The following is a 21,865-nucleotide window of genomic DNA, read 5'->3' as shown; positions in this document are numbered from 1 at the left end:
CTTGCTATCCCTCTCTGTCAAATAATTAAATAAAATCTTTAAAAAAAGAAATTAGAAATTTGAAGTAAAAAATATTTAAAATAATTTAAAAGTTTGCTTCTTGACATTTAATGCTTTCAGACCTTTTAATTGTGACTGACTACAGAAATAAATCTATTATTAATGGGTGTTGTGATTTTTTTTTCTTTTTTAGATTTTATTTTAGAGAGAGAGAGTACAAGTAGGCGGAGCAGCAGGCAGACAGGGAGAAGCAGGCTCCCCGCTGAGCAGGGAGACTGATGCGGGGTGGATCCCAGGACTCTGGGATCATGACCTGAGCTGAAGGCAGCTGCTTAACCAACTGAGCCACCCAGGCACCCTGTGATTTTTTTTTTTTTAATGTAATAAACATGGTCTCCTTGTTTAATAAACATTCGTCCCCTTTATTATTTTGTTTTATGTAATTAACTGTGATTTTTTAAACAAATATTATACTCAAACATTAAGTTAAAAGCAGACATGTTTTTTGTTAAACACATATTCGTCTTACAAAATGAAATGTCATCCTGAGTTGCCCTGGATGACCAAGGGCCGCAGTTGACTTTCTACTGATGTTTGGCCATGTCTTGTGGAACTGTGTGACTTCATTTCCCTTGGTAACCTTTTGTAGGTGTAGTTTCTTGGGAAGACCAAGAACCTTCTAGGACAAAAATGAAAGCAGCAACAACTGTTTTGGTACAAATGCATGGGGACGAGACCACAGCACAAAAGAGAACCCGGGGACCTGAAGAGAGGGTCTACCATAGATTATGGAGTTGGCCAGATGCATGAGCCAATTCAGCAGCAGGCCCTGAAGGTCAGAGGGGGATGGGAGCCCAGGAGTGTTGCAGCTTGCCTGAACCCTTCCAATCCAGTTCTCTCGGCGCTGTACATTGTCCCCTGGAGAGAAAAAGGCTGAGTGTGTGTGCACGAGTGTGTGTGCACTGTTAAAAGATAAACTGAGACATATTAAATTTTTAAGAGTTTATTTGAGCAAAAATTGATTGGAAGCTGGTCACATCTAATCTAACCGAGGGGAAGGAGCTCTGGGTCGGGAGTTGTACAAAATGAAAGACGATTATAAGCAGAAGGGATGGGGAACAAGGAGGTTGTGTTAGGAACAAAAACTGTGTGGATTCTTGCAAGGTTACTTTCCTTGAGGAGGTGGAAGGGGTCTATCGGGCAGATTCCTTAAGTAGTGTTGATCAGGTGACTCCTGACTGGTTTAAGATTCCATTTCTAGGACAGTTGTAACTATAATTAAGTCTTGGTTTGGTGATGTGGGGCTTGACATAAATGACTCTGTTTGGGGCCTGTTGTCTTGTTTTTCACAAAAGGAACATGCTAGCTCAATGAATTCTCTTTCAGAGGTCCAAATAATCTTCCGTGTCACTTATCTGTTGTCAAAAAACAAAATTCAACTGAATACATTTGAAGATCAAAATGACTTTATTCAATGATTCATGAAAAGGGGCAGCATATCATCTAGCAAATAAGAAGGAGCTCTGAAAAGTTGAACAAAATGTGAGACTTTTATAGTCTAAAGGGGGCAGGAACAAGGAAAGGGCACATTACATTATCTTTCTTTGGGGGATAGAAGATGTCTGTCAGGTGGATTACCTCACTAGTGCTGACCAAGAAATTCCAGATTTACTGGTTTAAGATTACACTACTGAGAGAGGTTGAAATGGTCATTAGGTTAGATATGAAGTGCTGCTGATTTACTGATGTGACACTTAGCAAAACCGACTCCATTTTGGGTCTGTTGTCTGTCTTTGTCTCTTTCTCGATACCACCAAGCAGACGGTAAATCATGGGGAAAATTGGTGTTCTCATTTGCAAGAGATTGTAACCCTGTGGACTGAGACGATCCATGTGGCCAGGTGAAACACCAATCAGCCGATGTCTCGTGAGGACTGAGGGCTTCCTGGAAAAGAGACTGAACCGGAGAGGCTCAGAAAGGCAAAGGGATGGATGGCAGCCTGGAAGATTCACTAGTGATGTCAGACACTATTTAGAACCCCAGATGTATTTTGGAGGTATTTCACTAGGAGCTGAAGTTCTGGCAAGAGAAGGTAGGTTCATTTAGCAATTGACATTCACATGTTAATGTCCATGTCAAATGTTTTTTGCCTCAGGCATGAAGCTTTAGGACGTTATTACTTATGATACTGTTTCTTTTTTATTAAATTTATTTGGGCGTGTTGCTTTCTTTTTTGACAATTCTGAGAACTTGAACAGATCTGATGCTATAAAAGTTTCATTCATTCCACAACTATTCATTGAGTAACCTCTCTGCACTTGGAAATACTAAAAAGACTGTCTCTGCTTTCGGGTAGGTGGTGACTAAGAAATGTCTGGTAAATCAAGGTTGCCTAGTAAGATTCATTATGCCGGAATGAGTTACTCTTCTCTGCTTATAGGACATCTACCTCTTCCCGAAGAGGGGGACATCTTTACAAACAGAAATTTATGTCACCGTGGTGCCTGGGTAGCTCAGTGGGTTAAAGCCTCTGCCTTCAGCTCAGGTCATGATCCCAGGGTCCTGGGATCGAGCCCCACATTGGGCTCTCTGCTCAGCGGGGAGCCTGCTTCCTCCTCTCTCTCTGCCTACTTGTGATCTCTGTCAAATAAATAAATAAAATCTTTAAAAAAAAAGAAATTTATGTCACCTTCACAAAGTGAAATTTATGCCCTGCTTTCAGCATAAAGGTGGAGGGTAGAATTCTTTCACTGTCGTTTCTCAATTGTTCCCAGCCCCACCAAATCTTAATGTCCAAGTGACAAATTTTGGGGTGGCATATTCTCATTCCCTTCAATACAGGTGTGGGTTTCTTTCCTTTTTTTTTTCTTTTCCAGTTTTTAGTTTGTTACTTATTGCAGATACTAATGTTTCTCAGTTATTAGGTGACCAGTTCCTTAAGAAAAAGACCTCTTATTCACCTGCACAACCTCAGGGCCGCGAATGTTAGGGGAAATCCGTTGTATCTCTCTAATCAGTCCATAATTGCTATGAGTGCGCAAATCATATACTCAACTTGCTAGAATCATCTTAGAATCAGAGTAACAAGCTTTATTACTTCCTGTATATGGTCTTTATGTCAACTCTTGTGGTTGTGCCAAGGTCGTCTTTTCTTCCATTCCTATTCTAGGATGCAGTCAAGATCAGTCAAACGGTATTCACTAAATAGGCTACATTAATTTGAGGGGTGCACCCAATTTTTCTTACCGCATGGCTTCTTTGCACTTAACAGTCCAGTAAAATTCTGTGGCAAGGTCAATTCCCCCACTCTCCCACCCCCGCCAAATTAAGTAAGTTGTTTTTCCTCCCATTTTACTCATACCAGGGCTTTAATTTGCAAAGACCAGTGAGCTGGTTTCCATTTCTCGGCATAAAACCATTGTTAAAAATTCGAGACTCTGCCACAATTTGACTTTTATTTAGAAAACAACAACAAAATAAGACATCTAATTATACAGATGGACATGGTCTCATTCTTGTACATCTCGCTCTTTCCAAATATTTTCTAATCAGAACTGTTTTGAAAGCTCTTTGCACAATTAAACACACGGATCCTTAGAACAACACGGGCCATGGAATGCTTGCAGGCAGGTCCCAATCTCAGCCTCATCTCAAACGTGGGACAGGAAATAACTGAGGCCTGCGAAAGGCCACAGGAGGCCTCCCGGTCGGGAGCACGGCCGGGACCGAGCGCCGCGAGGCAGAAACGCGCCCCCAGCTCTCTGCGGCGTCCCCTCCGCCCTCCCCGCGCCGTGCTCGCGTCGCAGGCCTCAATCCGGGTACCACCCACGAATCGGACGGCCCCTTCCGCCGCCGCCGGGCTCCAGGTCTGACCATGCAGCTCCCCCGCGCGCTACGGCTCTGGGGGCTCGGCGCCTCCGCCGGCCTGCTCGCGGGGGCCAGAGCCCGAGCCCGAGCCGGAGCCCGAGTCCCTGTCGCCCCCCGCGGCCACCACCCCCCGCCCCGCCCCCGCGTCCCGCCCGCGCGCCCCCCGGCCCCGCCCCGGTGTCCGCCTCCGCTTGGCGCCGGGCTTCGGGCAGCAGCACCTGGCCCTCGCCGCCGCCAGCGCAGACGCGCCGTCCGCTAGCGCCGCCGCCATGGAGCTCCCCGGAGCCGGTGAGCCCGGGCTGCCGAGCGGGCCGGGTGGGGCGGCCGAAGCTGGGACCCTGGGCCTCCCCGCTCAGCACTAGGCCTCGGGGAAGGCCGGGCCACGCCGCCCTGCCGGCGACTCCCCAGCGCCGGGAGCGCGACCTCACGCCCGGCGCGTTCTGTCGGTCCGTGCCGGCGGGACTCAGGGCCGTACCGAGGAATCCCGCGCATTGAGGCGTGCTCGGGTCTGCCCGGAGCCCCGCGTTCCGGCGCGCGCGCTTTTGGTGTGGCGGGAGGCCAGGGTGCAAACCTGCTCCAAGTTTCACTTTTGTTTCCCCCTTTCTGATCTTGTGACCTTCACTTCTAGTTTCAGGGCCCCCCCACCATGGTGTTTGTGTGGTCAACGAAACCCAGAACAATCTCGGTTTTCATGGTCTGTCCCAGATCTTAAAGATCTGAACCACCGCGCTGTTTCGTCTAGAATTTTATTCTAGGTGTGGAAATGACCTCTTTTAAACTGGCGCCAAATCTGTAGGAGGGCCCATAATTCATTTCCAGCTTAGGTCAGCATTACTGTGAATGGAACTATGTGGGTAGAGCTACTGAGGGGTTGGGCTTGGGGTGAAAGGGACCAAAAAACCAATTAGGGAAAAGACGCTCATCTGCGAGACTTTTTGTAGTATAAATGCATACAAAGAGAGCCTAAAAAATGTTGCTATGTATTACATGATAGCCGCTAACGAATAGAAATATGTGTACAATCATTATGGGAACGAATGATGAAGACTTGTGGGTGGTTGGGGAGGGCGTACAGAGTGGGTGGGGGATTATCAGGGAGAAAGGAGACCCGCATCCTGGCTCTGTGCTTCGTGTGTGGCCTTGAGTTCAGGATACTGGTAGCATTATCTGGGTCTTTTTCCCTACTCATACTTGGTTGGCAAACTTTAAGATGTTTTTGGAGTTTACTGCCTTCCTATATCGCTTTTCACCCAGTATTAACTTATTTTGTCCTTTTTTTTCTAGTAGTGGATTGTATTTTTTGTTCTTTTTCTATGAAGAGGAAACCAGAGCTGACTTGTTGATTATCACAGAGCGCAACACTTAACCTAGATGTGAGATGCTACTATTTTTAGTGGCTAAGCCCGCACTAGCATGGGTGGCAGTGACCCTCTCCATTGGTTCTTGGAGAATATACCTACCAGATATACCTAGTAGAGTGAACAGAAGAGTCTTACTTAAGCCTCAATTGTTATCCAAATAGGAAGTTTGCATTTTGTGTGACAAAAGACAAAACTGTCCTTTTTTTTTGTCTGTTGGCCTGTCTTTAATAAAGTCATTTGCTGGTGCACATATATTTGAATATGACTGTATACTTAATGTACGCTTTTATAATATGTTTTAAATGCACGCATTAATTCTTTTTATGAAAGTAATATTCTATTTCAAATATTTGAATAGCGAAATGAGGAAAACTACAAATATATCGAATTCAGCTACATCAGCATTCAGAAATAATTGATATCTTTTAGGCTTTGTCTATATAACTGTAATGACAAAAGATACGCAGTATTGTATTTGCGTTTTGAAAAGTAAGTATTTGTTATAAACTTTTTTCAGTTGCCACAGTCTTCATAGCCATTATTCGTAGTTGTCATCAGAGTGAGTATGCTTTATTTATTTCCCTGTTATTGGGCCTTTAAGTTGTTCCACTTTTCTTTAAACAAAGCTGTGGTGAGTCTAGGTCAATATATGTGATAGATGCAGATATATTAGTAAGAAGAACATTTTCATAGCTCCTGACCTATTGCCATAGTGTGTTTTTGAAAGGATTCCCTCAGTTTACGTTTCATAAACTACGTATGTTGAGAGGCAGTGGGTTGTGTTGCCAGAAAAAGAAGTTTCCACAGTAGAGTGACAGGATGCAAATTTCAAACCCAAACTTAGCTATAACCTTGGGCAAGTTACTTAATTGGCTAGTCTGTAAAATCAGTAATAGTACTTCCCTGATAGCATGGTTGTATGGATTAAATGAATCATAAAGTGCTTTCCAGCTCTGCTCAGTGTTACTACATGCTCAAGTGTTAGCTGTTGTTTTATTGGGAGTTATGCAAAAGATAGAATTTTATTTTGACTATAGTTGGACCACATTTTAAGTACTCAATATGACCATTTTATGGTTTAAATGCTTTATTTAAGACTCAGTTATTTTAAGGCAGTTTTTCAAAAGCAAAATACTTCCAGCTTCTGTAGAAAGAAAGTGTAGTTACGATGGATGTCTTTAAGTTGTGTCTGTCACCTTTGCCCAAACATTGGAGCTTAGAGACCTGGAGGAAGGGTTCCAGGTTTGAACTCTATTGAGAAACATTGCTCTGGAGAATGACCAGCAATTTTTTGAAGAGTTATTTTGAAGTGACATTCTCTTTTTTTCTGAGTTAGTAATTCATATCTATAAAAATTGTTTCTATTAGTCTGTAGTTTCATGGAACAAAATTTGTATTTTAAGTTCTAGACTATTGATTTTGACGTAACATTATATTCAAAGTTTATATATGCTTTATTTCACAAGAGGGAGAATGATACTGAGCAAGTACTAGTACACTTCACTTTTAATTTTTTATGTCAAATGGAATAGTAGTACCTTATCTTCATCGTCCTGTGAACATGAGAATCTGTGATGTGCTGAAGCTGCCATTTAAAACACCAGGAATTAGTTTTTTTGGGGATTGAGATAGCTGTACTGCAGTGTAACTTGAGTGATTATTAACCAGTCTCAAATGTGTGCTTATTCAGTGCAAATGTACTGATCACCACCTGGGAGCTGAACGGTACTGGGCATTGAGGAACCAAATGAAGATAAGATGTGGCACTTAAGGAGCTTAGAATAGGGGACCATACTTATCAGTGGGGGTGTAGTTATGGAAGGCCCCTTTCCTCTTGAGAAATGTCCCAGATTGGGTGGTAAATTATATGATCACTTTAACTTAGTGTCTGATGGAGAAGACTGACAAATGGACACCCACAACAGGTGTTTGTGCTGTGACTGGAGGAAGCACTAGGTCCTGGGAAGGAGATGGGATTATCTCACTTAGCTCTGAGCTGGGGATCAGGAAAGTTTTCCCTAGCAAGAAACATCTGATCTGAGTTTTTACTTTTAAGTTGATTATTCTCAACTGTTAATATAATCTCTTGGTCTGGTGAAGAATCAAGGTATGGAAGACATGAAAGGGGATCTTTGGGAGCAGTGATTTTCGGACTTCCTTTGTACATTAGAATCACCCTGAGAGGCTTCAAGAAAATACCAGTAGCTGACCTGATATCCAGAGATTCCAATTTGATTGACTTGGAGTGGGACCCAGACACTGGTAATTTTAGAAAGCCCCAGATGATTCTAAAGTGAAGCCAGGATTTAGAATTTTTCAGCTAGAACAACGATGTCATCTAGGAGAGGAGATAGGGAGTGGGGCCTGGAGAGTTCATATGAATTGCCTGGGATCACAGTTGGTGAGATGTTGTGCAGCACGCAACACTAACATATCTGTCTCCTAATTTCTGGTACCAAACTCTTTCTGTTACAACAGGCATCTTGCCTTGCATCATTATTCTGATGCCACTGTTGTCACCAATGACCTTTGCCCCTTCATTGATTCTGCTTTTGACATAGCTAGAGTGACCCACCTAGCGCTTGTTCTCTAACTATGGGTTAATGGAGCTCAAGATAAACTAAAAGTATTTTAATAACTTTTTTTCATTTAAAAAATGACAAAATTTAATTCATCATGCCATTCAGGTCTCCCTTTTGCCTTCACAGAAGTCAGCCTCTTAGGCCATTCCATGTATTGCCAAGAGCCCAGTATGTTCCTGAGGGGCACAGGGACTTTAGAGCTCCAATTGAAATGTCAGTGGTAATGGGCCAGTTTCGTATCACTGAGTTCTTTTTTTCCCTCCAGTTTTATTGAGATGCAATTGACAAATAAAATTGTATATATTAAAAGTATACAGTGTGATGACTTTATATAAGTATATGTTGTGAGATGATTATCACAGTTAATTGACATCCATCACCTCACATAGTTATTTTATTTTATTTTTTTTGGTGAGAATGCTTAAGGTCTACTTTCAGGTGTATAGTACAGTATTAATTACAGTAACCATGCTGTGCATTAATCTTCAGCACTTAGTAATAAGTTCTTAGATTAAGAATACAATAGAGAAAAACAGCAGTTGGGGTTATTTTATTTTGTTCTGATTTTCATTCAGCTTTGTGCATATTTAACTGGCTAAATACTCTTTGTTGCTACCTTTTCAAGTGTAAGTTTCAAAGGTGTAAGCTTTGAAAGGTTCTAAAGATCGGTGTTGATTCTTTATGAATAGCTACAAGTGCCTGAAGTACAAGATACATATTTAGTATTAAAATTTTTGTTTAGGTATAAACTGCATTTATATTTTTCAGTGCAAACATAAAAATAGAAACATTTACTTGTTCTCACATATTTCAAGTAGTTGTAATTCTGTGATTAGGCTCATAGTAAACTAATATTTGTTGAACACTTGTGTGCCAGGCACTCATACTTGATAAACAAACTTGATAAATAGTATCATTATAAGAATATACTGTTACTTTTTTGGCTTGTTTTGGTATGGAACATGACTAATTGATATATGAATCTTTTTGTTGTTTTTTTCTTGCTTTTATCTAGAAAATATATTTGTGTGTGTTTGTGTGGTGTTTGTGTGTGTGAGAATAGTTGAGATCACTCAAATGGCAATAAAAATTTAGGTTTTTTTGATATACATGTTAACGGTTACCTTTCATGGTAGTTACTGTGTTGTATGTTGTAAGCCATATTCTTAATGGAATGTAATTTTTAGGTATTATGTTTGAAAATAGAGGGTTACAACAGAAGGAATTTTATGACTTCATTAATATCTTTAATGGTAAATTAGTCTTAGTAAATACATAGAGTAAAAATTATACAATTATCCCAAGATTTTGTTCAGTCCTAGTTTAGACAATAATTATGTTCTGTCAATAAAAGCATGGAAAATAATGGTACTGGGATGACCACCTACTGATACATTTAGTAATTAATTTTATCAGTTTAAACAGACATCCTTGTCCCCTTAACCTCCACCCAAGGTATGTGACTGTTCCTCCCATAACTAGAAAACAAAGGCCAAAATTGAAATACAGCTTTAATATTAGCAAACGTCCTTAGGAGGGCTATCAGGGAAACTGTAAAATATTTCGCTTTTTAATCATTGACTTTCTACGAAAGCGTATTTAGAACCATGCATATTTAGAGCCATGAATTTCCAATATTAATAATGGAGGGAAGAAATTTAAGTCTTTATTGAAAAAAATAAAGGTCAGAACTTGTACAAATGAAAACATATATGTGATATTGTTAAAAATGTAAAGGAGATTGACAAAACTTTGTTGATTGGTTTTTAAAAAGTATGTGGAAAAAATATAGTTTTAGAATTAACAAAATATAGCTATAAAAATTCTTAGGGATTGTTGATTAACTCAGTGTTCATCTAATCCCAAGTTGAATACTGTGCTTCAGAAAATTATTAAAGCTGTTTAACATAAAAGTACATTATAAAAATGTAGAATATGGTATAAATAATGTTTGTATAGCTTTATAATATATTTGAATAGAAGTATCATTTCTCAACAGATGTTAATTTATATAGAATTCAGTTGACTTGTTTTAGTTTAGGATATAATTTTAAAAAGTAAATAATATATTTTTCTTTTTGATTAAGGAGGAATAAATTCCAGTGAGTATGAAAATGTATCAAGAGAAAAGGAAACGTCAGAAGAATTTGAAGCTAATGCTATGGATTCTCTGATAGACATGCCATTTGCCACTATAGATATTAAAGACGATTGTGGAAGTAAGTACTGGAAATGAGACAGATGTGCCTATTATTCAGGTTACTTGTGAACAGAAAACAGGGAAAAACACTAATGTATTCTACAAATGTTTACTGACTGTATGCTCTGTGCCACTTACTTTGCAGTCTTAGGAAGAACCTTGCTATGATTTGAAAAAAGTTTTATCTTGACTGGGTTCTATAACTGGAGGAGCCATAAGAAATTAGTTCAGTCTCCCCCAGTGTGGGGTACTGTCTTACAAGGAACATCTAGTCCAGGTGGCAGAAGGGGCTGGGCTGGCTGGGCCTCCAGGTCCCACTCCTGCCTCCATGGATCTAGACTCCATCTTTTTGGGGTCCTCATTTACTCTCAGTGTTTAGCTTGCATTTTGAGCAATAAAGCCTGGCGGTCGTTTGAAAAAAAAATTAGTTCTATCTCTTCATTTCTAAGAAAAAGATGAGACTCAAGAAGTTAATTAGGTAAATTTACGCGATTGCGTCAGACTCCTGGTTTTGGCTCAGGTCATGATCTCAGGGGTTGTGGGATCAAGCCCCCCTTTGGGTCAGCTCTCAGGGTGGAGTTGGCTTGAGATTCTGTCTCTCCCTCGCCATCTGCCCCTCTCCCACTTTTCACACCTGTGCTCTCTCAAAAAAATCTATTTTTTAAAGGAAAGAATTGCTTATATAATCTGTGATTTCTGATTCATTAGTCCTTTGAACAGCTATGATCTCTGGAGACAAAGGCTGTACATGGTGCTGTAGGCTTCCATGGGGAAAGGATGTATCAAAGAGGCATTTAGCCTGAATGTGGGGTGGTGGGTGTGCTAGAAGCCTTCCTGGAGGTTTGATAAGAGTAAATGCCTGGCAGATAAGTATGAGCTCTCCAAGGTTTTTTCCTCTTAACTGTCCTTGTACTTAACTAATCCTCTGAATTTTCTATGGAATGATGAAAAAAGTACAGATTCTTTTATTTTGAGCACATAAAATGAATATATCTATCAAACACAATCACTTCTTTCTGATTTCATTACTTTCTCTAATTTGGGTGTAAAATAAAGAAGAATTTTACTTCATGCCTATGATGGGCCTTTCCCATCCACCCTTCCCGCCTCTGAGCCCCATTCCAATATGAATCATTCCCATTGGAATGCTCTTAAGTAAGTTAGGCTGAAACAAGCGGTCAGCTTGTTCACCGTGCCAGCCCTAGGTACTTGGGACTTGACATACCTGATGCAGAACTTATCTATTTGAACAGACCGCTTCTACTTGGGATTGATGGCAAGCTACCCCAAGAACCCCAGAGAGCACATACTATTTCCGAAGCTGCTGTATTATAACTCCTCTGGTGAGGACAGACAATGGCTACTACAACCAGGAAGAAGGAAGTGGGTGTGTTTGTGGCTTTGCACTCCTTTCCTGCTCTGAATGGTCTAACTGCTGCTTCAGAGGATGAGCATTAGGAAGATTGGCCAACCGTGTATACAAATAGGATCTCTTCTCTGTAGTATAGGTTATATTTATTACTAAAGAGGTATTATCTGTGTAAGTCAGGCTCAGGTCAGTCTGCGCAAATCCATTTCTCGCTGTATAGTATACTACTTTTCCATAGTTGAGTCTTTTTTTCTTTTTTTAAGATTTTATTTATTTATTTGAGAGATAGAATGAGTGAGAGCGAGAGTGTGAGAGGGGGCAGTGTCAGAGGGGGAAGCAAACTCCCTACTGAGCAAGGAGCCCAATGCAGGACCTGATCCTAGGATTCCAGGATCATGGCCTGAGCCAAAGACAGTCGCTTAACCAACTGAGCCACCCAGGCGCCCCAGTAGTTCAGTCTTTGTGAATAAGAGTCTTTGTGGATTAGTCTAGACTCCAAACCACGATGTACAATATTATTTTTGTGGGAAGACAGATTTCAAATTCTAAGCTCCAACTTATAGTCAATGTGGTATGAGAGAAACAGAAGACTTGTGTTCTGAGTTTTGGTTATTTCATTTTCTACTCGTGTAACCTTGGACGCTTAAACTCTATGAGCTGGGCTTTTCAACTATGAACCTGTGGGTAAGTTCCTCCTGTTTCTCCTGTTTACCTCAGATGAGAGGAGGTAATGTGTGTAAGAGGGCAATTAAAATGTAAAATAATGCACAAATGCTATTTACAAAAGCTTTGAAATATATCTGTTAGTTATTTGGGGACAACTTGTTCTGACTCATTTTTGCAATAGCATTTATTAAGACACGAGAAACAAATACTAAAATTTTTTGCCAGCTAGAAACTACTAACTAGCTTTTGTGAAATGAGATTTTTATAGGAATGCACAGAAACTAGGAGCTTTTTTTTTTTTTTTAAGGATTCTTACTTTTAAGGGTTTTATTTATTTGACAGAGAGAGAGATCACAACAAGTAGGCTGAGAGGCAGGCAGAGAGAGAGGGGGAAGCAGGTTCCCTGCTGAACAGAGAGTCCGACACGGGGCTCCATCCCAGGACCCTGAGATCATAACCTGAGCTGAAGTCAAAGGCTTAACCCACGGAGCCACCCAGGCACTCCAAAAACTGGGAGTTTTGTTGTCAACCTTTAAACTTTAGATACAGTGTTTGTATCCAAAACACAGGAGAACTGGTCTGTGGCTTGAATGGACTTAATGTGGCTTTCTCTTACATTTAGTAACACGGAAATTTAATCAATTTACTGGACTGTGGTAGACAACAACCTTAAAATTCTCAAGTTGCTGGTTGTTGCCTTTGGTTCTTTCAGTTTCCTTTGGTGGGTGGAAATTGTGAGTTAACTGCCAAGAAATTCTTGCTGATAGAAACGCTGGCAGAGTGATGAGGAAAGTCGTGCTAACAAGAACGTCGTGGGAAGGAGAAGCCTTGCCAGTAAGAAAACTCCTCCCCAATGCTTGGTTCCGAGTGTCTTAATTGCCAACTGTGTTACCTTCATTGTGGGTGCTACATCATGATTAGGTGTGGTCTGGCTGGTTGAAATGGGTCTTTGCATTTTTTGTTAGTTTTCTTTTTGAGAAGAGACTATATTATAGAATTATTTGTTAGAATATAAAATGTATTTGGGGCGCCTGGCTGGCTCATACAGTTAAGCGTCTGACTCTTAATCTCAGCTCAGGTCTTGATATCAGGGTTGGGAGTTCAAACCCTGCATTGGACTCCATGCTGGGCATGGAGCCTACTTAAAAAAAAAAAGAATATAAAATGTATTAGAATATTATGTTGAATTAAATATATTATATTAGAATTATATATACTGGAATATAAATGGACACACTGGAAATAAAATATCCAAATTTGTGCATGAAAGAAAATCTCTTTGAAATGTTGAAGAAGCCATACAACCTGAACCACATGTTCTGGCTCAATAGGTTGTACATGTTTTGGGGGAAAGTGTAATGTTAATGAGTTGTTGACCTGGGCCGGGATGGGTCTGTTCTTTTCACAAGGTGGAAGGGGCATTGGTCAGTTGGTTAGAAACCCAGCCAGTCATCCAGAGAAATGCTTAGATTTGCTGTTAGTCTTGCCTCTGAACATTGAATGAGAGTCTACAATGAAGAGTCATTCTCCTGCTGGTGGGAATAGCTCAGTGTGCTTCCGGTGGAGAATAAACCTGTGGAGAACTTTAGTTTAATTGACTCAGTTCTCTCCAGAGAATCATTGTCTTGATAATGATCATGCCACATTTAAGTCAAGATAGAAAATAAAGTATTTGAGTGATTTTTTTTTTTTTAGTCATATATGTGGAATTCAGGTCTTATATCATATAATTCTTATTTTACCTCATATAGAATTCTAACGTAATTATTGGAGATTTTTAAAATGTGGAAGATTATCATTTTTTTACTTATTTATTAGCTAATACCATTAAGTTGCATTTTAAAAAATACTTTAACTCTTAAGTATTTTAAAATATCAACTGAAACCTACCTTTCCCTGAAAGATTTTTTTTTATAGAAAAATGTATCAAATAAAGATTGAATCTCAATATCTGGTATAATAAGTGATTATCCAGAGTCAGTTTCAACCTTTTTTTTTTTAAAGATTTATTTGAGGGAGAGAGTATACATGTATGTGTAGGGGGAGGGGCAGAGGGAAAGGGTGAGATTATCTCAAGCAGATTCCTGCTAAATGTGGTCCTTGATGCAGGGCTCAGACTCATAACCCTGAGATAATGACTTGAAGTTTGAAATCAAGAGTTGAATGCTTAACCAACTGAACCACCCAGGCGCCCCTGCTTCTTCTTCTTTTTTTTTTTTTTAAGTAATCTCTATACCCAACGTGGGGCTTGAATCCATGACCCCCAAGATCAGGAGTTGCATGCTCTACCTACTGAGCTAGCCAGGCACCCCTCCGGAATCAATTTTAAAAAAGGATAAAATGGGGGTGCCTGACTGGCTCAGTTAGAAGAGCATGTGACTCTGATCTCAGGGTCATGGGTCTGATGCCTTTGTTGGGTGTAAAGATTACTATTAAAATAAACTTAAAAAAAGGTAAATTAGGGCGCCTGGGTGGCTCAGTGGGTTAAGCCTCTGCCTTTGCCTCAGTTCATGATCTCAGGGTCCTGGGATCAAGCCCCGTATCGGGGTCCCTGCTCGGTAGGAACCCTGCTTTTCCCTGTCCTACTCCCCCTGCCTGTGTTCCCGCTCTCACTGTGTCTCTCTCTGCCAAATAAATAAATAAAATCTTAAAAAAAAAAAAGGTAAATTATATTCTATGTCATCTCTGGGGAAGCATGAAATATATAATCCAAATTTTTATGAAGGGGCTTAAGGCAAATACTTGGCTCAATACAAAGGTTTTATATCTTTTCCTTTAAAAACATGTGTATACACACACAGGAAAACAAATAAAAAATTGGAAAAGCCCAATGAATACATTTTTCGTTCAACATACGTGTACTGGTATTTGCTGTGTAGCAGGCACTCTTGGTGCTGGGTAAAGGAGGTAGAAGATCACAATCAGTCAGTACATAAATATATGGAGAGTTATCCAACCTCAGAAGTATTAAAGGGTCCACATTAAAGTATGATTGTAACTTATCAGATTATCATCTTTTCAAAACAATACTCAGTGATTTTAATGTCATGTCCACATTGCTTGTGATGATGTACTTTTTAAGTCCTTTTAGAATGGAGTTTGTTGGGGTTTCCAGGAATGTTCAGATGTGGGATAGACCCACTCAGAGATTCCCAATGTAAAGACAGTCTTACATGCAGAAAAAAATTATTCATAAATATATGTGTCATAGCGTCTTTTAAATAGTAAGAATAGGGGCGCCTGGGTGGCTCGGTGGGTTAAAGCCTCTGCCTTCGGCTCAGGTCATGATCCCAGTGTCCTGGGATCGAGCCCCGCATCGGGCTCTCTGCTAAGCGGGGAGCCTGCTTCCTTCTCTCTCTCTGCCTGCCTTTCTGCCTACTTGTGATATCTGTCTGTCAAATAAATAAATGAAATCTTTAAAAAAAATAGTAAAAATATTAGGAAAAATATCCCACATGTCAAAGATTAGCAAGTGAGTGAACCAGTTAGACTAGTGCCTTAAATCACGTTATGAAAAGAATTTTTCTGAAAACTATCCTACAAGAAATATTTCCTACCTAAAATACAAAGTGAAAAATTGGGGGGGGGGGAGTATGGTTGTTTGTTTAAAATTGCATAAATACTTTATGTGATCTGTCACCAGAATTCCTAGTGGTTGTGTTAATATAGTGGGTTTATGAGTAATTTTGTTCCTTTCTCTAATTTTCAAATTTTATGAATACTTTTTATTCTTCTTATGAAAAAACACAATTAGCCAAACTGTGGAAAGAATCCAAATGTCCATCATCTTATGAATGGTTATGGAATGGAATGGATAAAGAAGGTGTGATGTGTGTGTGTGTATATATATACACGTGTATATATATATACACACGTGTATATATATATACACACGTGTATATATATACATATAAATATGTATACACACATACATACATAATGGAATATTACTCAACCATCAAAAGAATGAAATCTTGCCATTTGTAATGATGTGGATGGAACTACAGTGTATTATGCTAATTGAAAGAAATCAGAGAAAGATGAATACTCAGCTCCCTGCTTCTCCTTTTCCACTCCCCTGCTTGTGTTCCCTCTCTCACTGTGTCTCTCTCTGTCAAATGAATAAATAAAATCTTTAAAAAAGGAAGATGAATATGATTCCACTCATATGGGGAATTTAAGAAGCAAAACAGATGAACATATGGGAGAAGAAAAAAGAGAAGGAGGCAAACTATAAAAGAGACAAATTTTTAAAATATTTATTTGAGAGAGAGAGAAAGAGAGAGCACACAAGCAGGAGGAGGGGCAGAGGGACTAGCAGACTCGCAGCTGAGCAGGGAGCCCAAGTGAGGCTCAATCCCAGGACCCTGAGATCAGGACCTGAACTAACACTGAGTCAGACGCTTAAGTGACTGAGCCACCCAGGCGCCCCAGAGACTTAACTATAGAGAACAAACTGAGGATTGATGAAGGGAGGTGAGTGGAGGATGGGCTAGATGGATGATGGATGTTAAGGAGGGTACTTACTACGAAGAGCACTGGATGTTCTATGTAAGTAATGAATTCCTGAATTCTATTCCGGAAACCAAATTGTACTGTGTGTTAACCAACGAGTTAAATAAGTAAAAATTTGAAAAGAAAAAAAATGGGGGATTTCTGGGTGGCTCAGTTGGTTAAGCAACTGCCTTCAGCTCAGGTCATGATTCTGGAGTCCCCAGATTTGAGTCCCACATCGGGCTGCCTGCTCGGCGGGAGTCTGCTTCTCCCTCTGACCTCTTCCCTCTCATACTCTCTTTCTCTCATTCTCTCTCTCTCTTGCAAATACATAAATAAAATATTAAAAAAAGAGAAAAACCTGGAAAAGAAAAAATACAATTAGAGTTTGTAAATGTGCTTAAAAACTTGCTTTTAAAGATGTAAGCTTCACTGATTCAGTAAATAGAGAGCTAGATAAACTTATTCCTTTTTGATCCTGTCTACTGACGTTGTTCCTAATAGTGTTGAACTGTGGTGGTTATAGCTACGGCTGTGGGGTCAGACTGTCAGGGTTTTACACTTTCTCTTAAAAAGATTTTTTTTAGGGTCTTCTGGCTGGATCAGTTGAAAGAGCATATGACCCTTGATCTTAGGGTTGTGAGTTCAAGCTCCAGATTGGATGTAGAGTTTACTTAAATAAATAAATAGACTTAAATTTTGGGGGACTATAATTAACATACAACATTATATTACTTTCATGTGTACAACATACAGATTGAACAATTCTGTACATTATTCTGTGCTCATCACGGTACCTGTAGTCACCATCTGTTACCATACAACGTAATTACAATATTTTGACTCTATGTCCTATGCTGTACTTTTCAACTCCATGACTCATTTATTTTATACTGGAAGTTTGTACATCCTAATCACGTTTATCTGTTTCACCCATCTCCCCTTCCCTCTGGCAAGCATTAGTTTGTTCTCTGTATTTAAGAGTCTGTTTTCCCTTTGTTTCTTTGTTCGTTTGTTTTTTTATATTATGCATGTAAGTAAAATCATTTGTCTTTCTCTGTCTGACTTATTTCACTTAGCATAATATCCTCTAGGTCCATCCATGTGGTTGCACATGACAAGATCTCATTCTTTTATAGGGCTGAGTAATATTCCGTCATATATATATATAACATCTTTTTTATCCATTCAGGTATCCATGGACACTTGGGTTGTTTTCATATCTTTGCTATTGTAAATAATGCTGCTATAAACATAGGGGTGCATATATTTTTGAATTAGCATTTTCATTTTCTTTGGATAAACACCCTCTAGTAGATAAACCCTCTTTATTCTTCTGCATGTGGATTGAATGGTCTTTCTATTTTTAAATTTTTAAGGAGCCTCCCTACTCTTTTACACAGTGGTTGCACTAATCTACATTCCTACCAACAGTGCACGAGGGATCCTTTTTCTCCACATCCTTGCCAACACTTCTTATTTTTTGCCATTTTGATTCTAACCCTTCTGACAGGTGTGAGGTGATATCTCATTGTTGTTTTGATGTGTAGTTTCCTGATAGTGATGATGAGCATCCTTTCATGTCTGTTGGCCACCTGTTTGTCTTTGGAAAAATGTCTCTTTAGGTCCTCTGCCCATGTTTTAATTTTTTTGTTGTTGTTGTTGGACTTGAGTTGTTCATTGTATATTTTGGGTATTAACCCCTTACTGGATATATCATTTGCGGATATCTTCTTCCATTCAGTGGGTTGATTTTTTCATTTGTTGATGGTTTCCTTTGCTCTACAAAAACTTCTTATTTTTCTGTGATCCCAATAGTTTATTTTTGCTTTTGATTCCCTTGCCTGAGGAGGCATCTAGAAAAATGTTGCTAAAGCCAGTGCCAAAGAGGTTACTGCCCGTGTTTTCTTTCAGTTTTATGTTTTCAGGTCTTACATTTAGGTCTTTAGTCCAGTTGAGTTTATTTTTGTGTATAGTATGAGAAAGTGGTCCAATTTCATTCTTTTGCATGTGGGTGTCTAGTTTTCCCAGCGCCATGCTCCTTCACTTTCTTATTGTGTCCTTTGAGCAAGTGTCTAAGTTCAATTTTATTGTCTATAAAGTTAGCATAATAATTATTGCTATTTCAGGAGTTGAGTGGATTCAACTTAATACATGTACACTTCTATTACTCCTACCCCAATTTTTTACCTGAGTGTACTTGCTAAATTGAATACTTAAACAAATTTTCATCTTGAGAGCAATATTTTATAATAACATTATTGAATGCTTTCAGCATATTGCTGACTGCTTTATATTTTCTTATTTAATCCTCAGAGAAAATGAGGGAGGTAAAACTTTTTAAAAAAGTTTTAGTAATTTGCTAAAGATTACTCAATAAGAATATAATGATATGAAATGGATAGGTAATATTGTAAGTCACAAATTCAGGAGTTTTAAGAATGATTACTTCAAAGATTTTGATTGTTTACAGAACAAGAAAAAAAGAGAAGATTATCAAAACAAAGAATCTAGTTTGTTCCCAGTCTCTTGGCTAAGAGGAAATGTGAAAACAATCAGCCCACAATAACAGATGGACTACCTAATTAATTTCTCCCATAATTCATTCTTGTGAGTTTTTTTGAAGGAATAAAACTTAAGGAAAAATTAGATAATTTGCATTAAATGACATGTGCTTTGGATAAAAAACAAATGCATGGATCAGAAAATGGTAGCCTTTATTGACAAGACCAGATGAATTAGAGCACATTGAAATGGTTACTGAAATCATTATGAAAATTAACAGTGTAATAAACTAAATTTATGAGATGAGGTTATGAGCTTCAAGCCAGTGAAAGATCCAGGGCACATGGCCAAAGCATTCTGTGTTTTGTTTTTGTGATCACTGATCTTTAATATTTTTATTTGTAAAATAGATAATTGCATGAATACTTTGCTCATTATTATTTTCATATAAAGTAAATTAAAAGAACAATAGCAAATTATACCAACTGAGCCAGCCAGGCACCCCACAAAAGAAAATTTTAGCTAATCCAATTGAAAAGAAACTTAAATAGTTATGGATAAGATTAGAGAAAGCTAAGGGAATTTAGAAAATCCCTCTACATCTTTATTTTTACCAAGAGATTTGTTTGTTCTTAAGAGGTTGTATTTTGAATTGGGATTTTACACTATGTCATTCTCATGATACCAGAGTTGTTTTTTAAAATTAATTAACAAATAAATTAATTTGAGAATATAAACAGGGGGAGCAACAGAGGGAGAGGCAGGCTCCCCACGGAGCAAGGGATTGAGTCCCTGGGGGGCTCAATCCCAGGACCCTGGGATCATGACCTGAGCCAAAGGCAGAGCTCAACAGACTGAGCCACCCAAGAGCCCCAATACAATAATTGTTAAGAGTTTTTAATATAATTATAACTATTATCTTCCACGATTGATTTTCCTTCTCTGGATGTCTGTAAAATGGACTTATGGAATGTTTGAAATGGCAAAAACAAGTTGTTACAGGAAGAACATTTTAATTTTAAATAGATAACGTATAAAACAACTTAAAATGCTAAAAGCCTCGTGGTCTCTTAAATACCATGTTTTTAAGTCTGTTTATATTGAGTAAAATACAGCAGAAATGATTCAGTGTCTTAGTTCACACTAAGGATACATTTTACATTGCCACCCAGTACACATGTGTATGCAGAAACCTTGAACTTCATGGAACAGTACTTATATCTGACATTAGCAATGTACTGACTATACTACTTGTATTCTGTCCTCCTCCATGGTATTCTCTTATGTTCTCCATTTTATTCCACTTCATTCCCTTCTGCCCCTCCCTATTCCTTTCCATTCCATTCGTGGTTTTATTATTTATTTATTTAAAGATTGTATTTATTTATTTGACAGATAGAGATCACAAGTAGGCAGAGAGAAGGGAGAAGCAGGCTCCCCAATTGAGCAGGGAGCCCTATGCAGGGCTTGATCCCAGGACCCTGAGATCATGACCTGAGCCGAAAGCAGACGCTTAACCCACTGAGCCATCCAGGCACCCCTCATTCCTGGTTTTAAAAAGTGCTTTTAGATGATATTCTAAGTTGATTTCATAACCCACTAGTGGGTTGATACTAGCAGTTTGAAAAAAGAAAAGAAAAACTAGACTATAGGTTCAGGATTCTTTTTCTACTATATTAATTTTGAAATGAACTACAGGTGATAAAATCAGCTGTATTATTAATTTGGACACTCTTCTTTTTCTTCCTCTTCCTCTTCTTCAGGTTATTTATTTATTTATTTGAGTAATCTGTACACCTAACGTGGGGCTTCAACCCATGACCCTGCGATCAGGAGTCACATGCTCTTCTGACTGATACCATTGTTTAAATCTAATTTCACCATGAAATACCCTAATTGGTACAGGTGTTAAATTACTACCTTTATCACAGAAGAGAGAAAACTAGCTAGGAGAGACTCTAGATAGAGATTATCTAACTGTCCCACCGCTGTCCCTGCCCCTAGTTTTTGTTTTTGTTTTTTAAAAAATACTATATTATGGAAACTTTCAAGCTTATTCAAAAGTAGAATAGTAGACTAAACCTCATCTCTTTGTCACCTCTTCCTCACTGGATTATTTTAAAGTATGTTCTAGATATATTTTATCTATAAGTACTTTAGTATGTGACTTTAAAAGATAAGGGATCTTTTTAAAAAGAGCATATCCAAAATATCCTTCCCATGACAGAAAATAAGAGTAAATGCTAATGTCATTAAATATGCTGTCAGTATTCACATTTCTCTGTGACATAATTTTTTAAAAATTCTTTTGAATTAGGAAATAAAGCCTATGCATTATATTTGATTGACAAATCTCTTCAGGTTTTTTTTTTTTAATCTGTAGATCTCCCTGTGTGTGTGTGTCTGTGTGTGTGTGTGTGTGTGTGTGTGTGTTTGTTGAAGAAATCAGGCTGTATAGATGTACCTATATTATGGTCATTTAATGTATTTCTCTGTCCTTTATAGTTAAGTAAATTGGTAGATTAAAGAATCTCAGCTAAGTTTTGGAATATTGGCAAGAAAACTGTAAAAATGCATTGACTCTCCTATTGTGTGACATCAGGAGGCATGTGGTGTTTGGTTGTCTTGCTTTTTTGTGATGTTAAGATTTATCAGTGGTTTCACTTCTTGTTACTTGATGTATCCATTATTAAAATTCCCCATCAGCTTTCTATTTAATAGATCATCCATTGACAGTCTTTGGGCTGATCCATTACTTTGTTACGGGTTTCAAAATGGTGATGTTATAATTCTGTCTTTTTGCATTTTTAGCTGAAAATT

General features: G+C 38.7%; 1 protein-coding gene across 3 annotated transcripts in view; it reads left to right on the top strand.

The window, feature by feature from the left end:
• Nucleotides 1–4,023: 4,023 nt before the first annotated feature.
• The window catches only part of AKAP7 (A-kinase anchoring protein 7), a 155,112-nt gene continuing 137,270 nt past the window's right edge, over nucleotides 4,024–21,865 (top strand). For 2 of the 3 annotated variants that reach the window (XM_046005973.1, XM_046005974.1), the window contains exons 1-3: nucleotides 4,113–4,156; nucleotides 5,747–5,788; nucleotides 9,899–10,030. In XM_046005973.1, coding sequence (XP_045861929.1) covers nucleotides 4,138–4,156; nucleotides 5,747–5,788; nucleotides 9,899–10,030 — 193 coding nt within the window. In that variant the 5' untranslated portion in view covers nucleotides 4,113–4,137. Of the gene's footprint in view, nucleotides 4,157–5,746; nucleotides 5,789–9,898; nucleotides 10,031–21,865 lie in introns of all 3 variants that reach the window. The other variant, XM_046005975.1, reaches the window with a different exon arrangement.

This window comes from Meles meles, chromosome 5 (genome assembly GCF_922984935.1).
Source record: "Meles meles chromosome 5, mMelMel3.1 paternal haplotype, whole genome shotgun sequence".
NCBI lineage: Eukaryota > Metazoa > Chordata > Mammalia > Carnivora > Mustelidae > Meles > Meles meles.
This window is presented reverse-complemented; position numbering and strand designations above follow the sequence as displayed.